The 8,155-nt window shown below is 38.7% G+C and overlaps 1 protein-coding gene across 2 annotated transcripts; it reads left to right on the forward strand.

Annotated features, from left to right (window-relative positions):
• Nucleotides 1-2,462: 2,462 nt before the first annotated feature.
• Nucleotides 2,463-6,534, forward strand: LOC140767754 (protein SMAX1-like). 2 transcript variants are annotated; one of them, XM_073107785.1, is made up of 4 exons: nucleotides 2,463-2,814; nucleotides 2,901-4,031; nucleotides 4,268-4,544; nucleotides 4,635-6,534. In XM_073107785.1, the coding sequence occupies exons 2-4, from the start codon at nucleotides 2,917-2,919 to the stop codon at nucleotides 6,258-6,260; spliced, it is 3,018 nt and encodes a 1,005-aa protein (XP_072963886.1). In that variant the 5' UTR covers nucleotides 2,463-2,814; nucleotides 2,901-2,916; the 3' UTR covers nucleotides 6,261-6,534. The 2 variants fall into 2 exon arrangements, with proteins under 2 accessions (XP_072963886.1, XP_072963885.1); XM_073107784.1 differs by having other exon boundaries at nucleotides 2,463-4,031.
• The last annotated feature ends 1,621 nt before the right edge of the window (nucleotides 6,535-8,155 follow it).

Here is an 8,155-nt window from a genome sequence, read left to right on the forward strand (position 1 = left end):
CTAATAAGTACTAAATAGATTAAAACTACTATATTAAATATAGGGGTAATTAAGTCTTTTCATACTTAGTACAAGTATATGGGAGATTTTTTATATTACACCCTATGAAATTTAACTAAAAATCTCAATTAAATTAATTATACTAAAAGATTACGAAAATATCTTTAATCAGGTCATACTAAGGGTACTTTTGTCATTTTAGAAAAAAAATAAGTATTAGTTCAAATCTAACCTAGAGCATTTTTTTATATATATTTGCTAAATCATAGGACTTACTTTATAAATAGTAAAAATATAGGGTATAAACTGCAATTTTGTAAATTAAAAAAAAACTAATTTTCTCTGAAAATAAATAAATAGAAAGAAAAAAAAAGGCAACAGTTTAGGGGTTTAAATGTAATTATCCTATTGAACGAGGGGTCTTTTAGAGGCTTTTCCTATATGAGCATGAAAAGCTTTTGGGGATGGGGGTCGTGTGCAAAATAAAGTAATAATAAAGAAAGAGGGGGAAGAAATTGAGAAATTCCCGGTGCTTCTCTTTGGTTCCAGTTCCAGCACGAAGCTGCTGCCTCGAGAAACGCGTAAAAGCGAAGGTTTGTTTAAAAAAAGAGAACGTGCGTGCGTGGTGGGTCGGAGTCGGAGTCGGAGTCGGAGACTGAGACTGAGACTGAGAATTAGACTCCGAGTAATGATGGCGACGACATCCCAACGTTCGCCGACTTTAATGACCGGAAAAGGAAGCGTAAGAGCTCGTCTTTAATAAATGAGAAATTTGATTATAATTTACACTCTATATTTTTATTATTTATAAATTTAGCTATATAATTCACTAAATATATGCAGAAAATAACTAAATAAATCTCTGAGTTAAATTAACCAAATTAAAAGAATTATAAAAATATCATCAAACAAGTCATACCGAGAATATTTTAGTTATTTTAAAAATAAAATATCTCTACTTAATAGAATATTCTGATAGTGTTAGTTTAAATCTAACTCAGAGTATTTTCTACATATATACTGTGCATATAGAGTGTAAGCAGGATGTTATATATAAATTCTCCTAAATTAATTTATAGCTTTGCACCCAAAATATATACTGAATTAATGACTTATAAAAGGCTCATAGATATACTAGTAGATATCCGTCACCTATTTAAGATAAATTTTCAAGTAACTACCTCCTTTTTATTTATTTTCTAATTAACATCCCGTCTATCATGATATTAAAATGTTGGCATTTCCAATATATAGATTAGATATTTGTAACAACTGTTCCAAGAAAATTGTCCCAATAAGCCCAAATTAACAAATCATGCACATATTGAGTTGCCATAAAAAAATTAATTTAAATATTAATCCTCTAAAATAATTTTGAGCCAGATAAAATATATTTAACCTTAATTTAAAACCTACACATATCAACAGTAGGATTTGGTTTAAATTGGAGACCCACAATAATGATGACGAGTGTCTTGTATATAATTGGAAAGAGAACTTGGATGTGAGAAAAAGATGAAATCCGTGAGGTTTGGTGTTTTCTTGTGTGTTCAAAAGGAGGTTTTAATTTTGTTACTGTTTTGATTTATGCACCAAATTTATTATCAAATAAATTCTTTACAGTTTAAATAGAAGAATAAACTGTTAAACTATTTATAAAACGCTGAACAATTTAATATTTTATTAAAAAATTTACTTAATTTTTTCAGATAGTATGCTGAGTACTCTATCCGTTGAGCGTTGAGTATTCTATATATGAACCACTGAATTATTCAGCATTTTATTAAGAATAAAATTATTAAATTATTTAATAATTTATCTTTTATATAAATTTAGTTAGAGCACCATTTTAAATATAGTAAAATAATTGGCTCAATTAAATATGCCATACTTCCAAAACTTAAACTTTAAAAATAATAATTATAATTTTGAAGAGAAAATAATAAGAAAAAAAAAGTTAAGTGCATCTTACCCTACAAATCACTATACTCCTAACATCTTTTTTATTACCCCTTCTAAAAACTTTTAATTGAATTGTAACTATTGAATTCATTAACAGAGATAAATAGATAACAAAAAATTAATAGTAGAAATAAAAATAAATAAATACTTAATAATAAAAAATAAAGGTTAAAGATATTTTACTCTCTATAATTTGTACTCAATTTTACTTTACTTCCTTAAACTTTATTTTATATTAAATTATTATTTTTTCTTAATGTCATTTATAATTAGTTAAAAGTATAGGAAGGTGTAGTGACATAAAATAAAATTAATGGGTAAAATAATTATTTTGGTTCAAACTAGAGGAGTATAAAATTATTTAATAAAGGAGTTAAGTGAGGAGTAATATATATTAGAAGAAAGAAGGAAGGAGGTAAAATATTTTTTATTTAATCAAAAAATAAATATCAGTAAGAGAAAATAGAGGAGTTTGTAGAGAGAGAAACCTACCTCCCAAAAGTCCTCTCCATCTCCCATCCATATTCTTCTTTCTTTTTCTTTTTCTTCTTCTTCTTCTTCTCCCCCTCTCTCCTTGAGAAAAACTATCTATAAAGGGAAGAGAAGGAGGTTTATTTCATCCTCTCTCTCTCTCTCTCTCTCTCTCTCTCTCTCTATCTTCATCAGTTGCTTGTGAACTTATAATTAACACACCATCCTCTTCAACTTCTGCTTACAAGAATCTATCCTTAATTCTCATCTCTTCTACCTCTGAAGAAAAGCTAGTATCTTTGGATTGTAATCCTTCAATCCTTGGAAAAAAAAGGAAAAGGTCACGCTTTAGATTCGTTCCAACTCTTTATTCTTTAAAAGGTGAGATCTTTTAGTCACCGAAGGAGTGATTAGCTCTGTTCCAATGATTCTAAGCTTCAAAAGCTGAGATCTTTGCCGGTTAATAGTAGCAAGAAGAGGACGATGAGGTCTGGGTTGAGCACAATCCAGCAAACGTTGACCCCGGCGGCGGCGGCGGTGCTGATCCAATCAATCTCCGATGCGGCGCGGCGCCGCCATGGTCAGACCACGCCCCTCCACGTGGCGGCGGCGCTACTCTCCTCCCCCTCGGGCCTCCTTCGCCGGGCTTGCTCCGTGTCTCATCCCAACTCCTCCCACCCCCTCCATTGCCGGGCGCTCGAGCTCTGCTTCTCCATCGCTCTCGACCGCCTGCCCTGCAACTCCAATCCCAATTCCAGCCAAGACCCACTTCCCGACTCCTCCTCCGAACGCGGCGTCTCGGAGCCGCCGCTCTCGAATGCGCTCATGGCCGCGCTCAAGCGCGCGCAGGCCCAGCAGCGCCGCGGGGGGGCGGAAGCGACGGCGCCGCCGCTCCTCGCCATTAAAGTCGAGCTCGAGCAGCTCGTGCTCTCCATTCTCGACGACCCTTCCGTTAGCCGCGTCATGCGTGAGGCGTCTTTCTCCTCCACCGCCGTGAAATCCGCCATCGAGAAATCGACTTCTGTAAACATTTACCTCAATCCGCGATTACCGCAAACTTTGCCGGAAAAGGAGGAGGACGAGGTAAGGAAGGTGTTTGACGTAATGCTCAGATCAAAGAAGCGGAACCCGGTGCTCGTCGGCGACGCCGATGTCAGAGCCGTGATGAAGGAGGTGGTGAGGAGGATCGAGTCCGGGGTTGCCCCGGCGGTGCTTGGAGCCGCTAAAGTCGTCTCCTTGGAGAAATCACTTGTAGAAAGATCGGAAATTCCTGCGAGGATTACAGAATTGGGTAGCTCCATTGAGGGATGGATTGGCAATAATAGCGTTGTAATCGATCTTGGAGACCTAAAATGGCTCGTTGAAGGCCCAGCTCAGGCGGCGCTACCGGTGGTGTCGGAGGTCGGGCGCGCGGCGGTCGCAGAGATGGGAAGGATAATCAGGAGGTTTGGCGGCGGAGGAAGGTTGTGGTTCGTAGGGATAGCGACGTGCGCGACATACCTCCGATGCCAGGTGTACTATCCGGCAATGGAAGGCGATTGGGATCTCCAGGCCGTGCCGATCACAGCTAGGTCGCCGCTCCCCGGTGTCTTCCCAAGGTGCCCTCTTGTTGATCTCTCTTGATTCTTTTGAATTGGATCCAATTTGTTTGAACCTTTGATTTAATTGTTGTTTGCGCCTGTTGCTGCTCTTATGACATTATTTGAATCCTGAAACACTGATAGAATTTCTTGTTCTGATGTAGCGACATTTAGTTGGGTTGTAATACTATTGGAATTTATGATGGGGAATCCTGTTAATCTTGAAGTGTTGTTTGTTTTGGATCTAACTGCAGGCCTGGAGGCAATGGCAATGGAATTCTTAGCAACTTGGCCATGGCCACCATGCCGACACCCTTGAGGTGGCCGGTTAATGGTGCCGACGACTCTGTTAAGATGACCATGTGCCAGCTTTGCACAGGGAGCTATGAGCGCGAATTGGCCAAGCTCGCAGCTGAGGAGTCTACGAAGTCGCCTTCAAAGCCGGAAGCCCAACAACCACTGCCTCAATGGCTTAAGCTTGCAAAGCTTGGCAATGGTGACACTGACAACTCCGCCACTGATCAGCTTCAGGTCTGCATTCAGTTAAATTCATATGTTAGTCCCAAATTGTGTTTTGATGTAGATCCAAGTGTTTGAGACGAGATTTGTATTCATCTGTAGCCCAAGGAAAAGGAACTCCTGTGGAAGCAGAGAACTGAGGAGCTGCAGAAGAAATGGCGTGATGCTTGCGGCCGCCTGCATCCTAGCTTCCATTTGGGGTTCATAGGCTCCGCAAAGCCTCTGATTCCATCAGTGTCAATGCCTCCATCCATGTCTGCTCCTTGTCCACCATTCAAACACAATTTGAAACTCAGTGAAAGCATCACTTCCCTTCAAATGAGCAATTGTCAGGAGAAAACTGCGGTAAGCTTATCGATGGAGCAGCCCAAGAGCCCTCCAGGAAGTGGCGTGAAGACTGACTTGGTGCTTGGGCGCCCGAAGGTTTCTGATTCTTCCTGGGAGAATAGTCATAAAGATCGTCTAACAGATGATACCGGGTGCAAGCAGGATGCGTTCCTTGATCTGCAGAGAGCTAAAACTGCTGGAATTTCTGATATAGAATCTTTCAAGAGGCTCTTCAAAGGACTCACTGAGAAGGTAAGTTGGCAGCCTAATGCTGCTTCAGCCATAGCCACTGTCGTAATGCAATGCAAGTCAGGTGGTGGAAAACGGCAAGGTATCAGGACCAAAAGTGATACTTGGCTTCTCTTTATTGGACCTGATAGGGTTGGGAAGAGGAAAATGGTGACTGCCCTCTCCGAATTGGTCTTTGGCACTGGGCCGATTACTGTCAGCTTTGGCAGTATCTCTCGATCAGATGTCAGCGACGGAGAGTCGAATACAAATTTCCGGGGCAAGACCTCTCTGGACAGAGTTGTGGAGGCTATCCGTCAGAATCCATTCTCAGTAATTCTGTTGGAAGACATTGATCAAGCGAATGTGCTTGTGCAAGGTAGCATCAAGCGTGCGATGGATAGGGGCCGTCTCCCAGACTCCCGAGGGCGGGAGGTTAGCCTCAATAGTGTCATCTTCATCCTGACTGCCGACTGGTGGCCTCAGGAGCTCAATGGTTCCATTGATTCCCTATATCAGTGCGAGGAAAAGATACTGAATTCAGCTGATTGCGGTTGGCAACTAGAGCTCTCTATGGAAGATAAGCTTAACAAACATCGAGCAGATTGGCTCTGCAACAATGATCGGCCGACGAAGCTAAGGAAGGAATCTTCAGACGGCTTGAGCCTTTCGCTCGACTTGAATTTGGCAGTGGAGTCAGAGGAGGAATCTAGGCAGGGTTCGGTGAGCTCAAGTGATCTTACAGTTGAGCAGGAGCATGAGAAACAAGTTACAACAAAGTGTTCATCGTTATCGCCAGCCTGTGAGCTAATGGAATTGGTGGATGATGCAATTGTATTTCAGCCAGTTGATTTCAGGCCACTGAAGAAGGAAGTCTTAGACTGCATATTGGCAAAATTCAAGCCAACAATCGGCAATCAATGTATGATAAAGGTCGATGATGATGTTCTCGATCGAATGGTCTGCGGTATATGGCTCACTGGAGCCACATTGGAAGAATGGGCTGAGAAGTTGTCACTTCCCAGTATTCAGCAGCTGAAGGGCAACTTGAAAGATGACGACGGCTGGGCAGCTGCGCGTCTATCTGCAGTTAAGGTTAAAGACGACAATGCTCGAAGGAGTGCTGGAAGCAGAGATTTGCTACCGACAATGGTGACGATCGCCATCAATTAGCTGTATAGAAGACACAAGTAAATACTTTCATGAGGTACATATGTAAATACAGGAGAACCCTCATCTTCTTACCTAATTGGGAGGTTAATGTTGAGGATTAGAATCTTAGTTTGCCAGTAACCCTGAGGCAGAGAGATTCAACACTCCTTATGGTTCTTATCTCTGAAGATCTATGTATATATTCATCCACATTATTTTTGTTACAACCTGCAATATGATTTCTCTCTTGTTTTCAAAGTCTAAAAAAGTCTCCAACCAATTTCTCAGCATCAAACTTCTTGAAGCCTTAATTTAGTTTGAACTTGGATGGTTTTTTTTCTCCTTAAATTGTTCATCTGTACAGTCTAGTTATGTTGTTAGGAGTAACTTTATTATCCTGCAAGCTCTCAAAACTGTTGTCCTCTAGATATTTGTGATGCCAAAACGTACACTCAATAACTTGGAAACATTCCAATCTCAGATAGCTAATTAAGAATACCGTATGGAATTTAACAACCCAAGCGGGCTCTATTGAATCCTTTGCTGGTTTTGATGTTGTTAAGATACTTTGTTAGAAAGATATGCCATTTGTTGATTAGAGATTTGTTAGCATGGAATTTTGCTACTGTCAGTGTACCTCATGGGCTGCCAGAGAATGTAGCATGCTGCTACTTGAAGCTTTAAAAAATATTTCAAGCTAGCTAATAGCATCATCAACTTTATGTCATAATCAAATTCAATCATTTGTACTTTATTAGCATTAAAAATGTAAATGGAGAATCATTGATAAGAGTTCAATTAGCATCTGACCCAGATCCACTTATTTGTAAGCTATAGAGTTTGGTAAGAGACCCAAATTCATATTTATTTTTATCTTTTTTGCTCCAGTTATGTCAATTGCCAGTAGTACGCTGACAAGCAGTAAAACACGAGCTTGCTTGTATTAAGAACAATGAGCTTTCTCTTGTCACAAAGAAAAAGAACAGCAGCAGCTAAATTTATTATTTTACCTCTACCACATGTAACCCACTTATGTGAGATTTGAAGCAGCATTTATTTTGAGTCAAAAGATGTATCTATCTATACCTTTGCACTTCCCCCAACTGGTTTCCTACTCAGCTGCTTCTCAAAAGGGAGGTAAAGGAGGGGGAAAGTATTCAAAATGGAACTTCATTGCTGAATCTTGTCTTCATTTGGTGTCTCAAAGCCTGATCTAATTATATATATATATATATATATATATATATATATATATATAAAAGGACCATGATGAAATAGTAGAAACCAAGAAGCACTATGTTTTGCTGTCCCTCTTTGATTGCATCTTGCATGGGATTATACATTCTTTTTTTTTGAAAAATAAAAATAAAAATAAAAATCTCTGGCCCTCTTGAATTATGACTCCATCCATATAAACATAAATTTCTTCTTACTTTAGCCTGTTGTGACCCTTAGTTTGGCTCATTTGTAATCCATTTCTTGGGAGGATTGGCCCTCTAGATTATAATTAACCTATGACTATGACTATGACTATAGATTCACTATCAATAAAATAAAAAATTATGATTCCATGTCACATTATATCCTAAAAAATAAAAGCATATAATCTACCCACTGAATTATTTGAAAATGAAGTGAGGAAGATTATTGCTTTTATTTCTATAACATAGCTAAAATAATTTAGGCTCTAACTTCTTCTTTAATTATCATTATTTTACTTTTATAATCTTATAAATACATTAAATTTAATTTAACCTGATAGAATAGAGAATATTTCATCTATTTTAAAGATTTTTAAAAAAAACCTAAATACTCGACTTACATCTCATTTGACCTTAACACCAGTTTCGACTTGTAACTTAATTTGTACTTCTCTCTTTTGATCTTAAAGCTATTTAAGTCATTGAACATGTATA

This window comes from Typha angustifolia, chromosome 9, assembly GCF_048772165.1.
Source record: "Typha angustifolia cultivar Huaian chromosome 9, ASM4877216v1, whole genome shotgun sequence".
In the NCBI taxonomy this organism is placed as follows: domain Eukaryota; kingdom Viridiplantae; phylum Streptophyta; class Magnoliopsida; order Poales; family Typhaceae; genus Typha; species Typha angustifolia.

Coding starts and splice junctions, on each gene's coding strand:
- LOC140767754 (XM_073107784.1), top strand. CDS start 2,917: ATGAGGTCTGGGTTGAGCACAATCCAGCAAACGTTGACCCCGGCGGCG. Junction 4,032..4,267: donor CTCCCCGGTGTCTTCCCAAG/GTGCCCTCTTGT, acceptor ATCTAACTGCAG/GCCTGGAGGCAATGGCAATG. Junction 4,545..4,634: donor CCGCCACTGATCAGCTTCAG/GTCTGCATTCAG, acceptor ATTCATCTGTAG/CCCAAGGAAAAGGAACTCCT.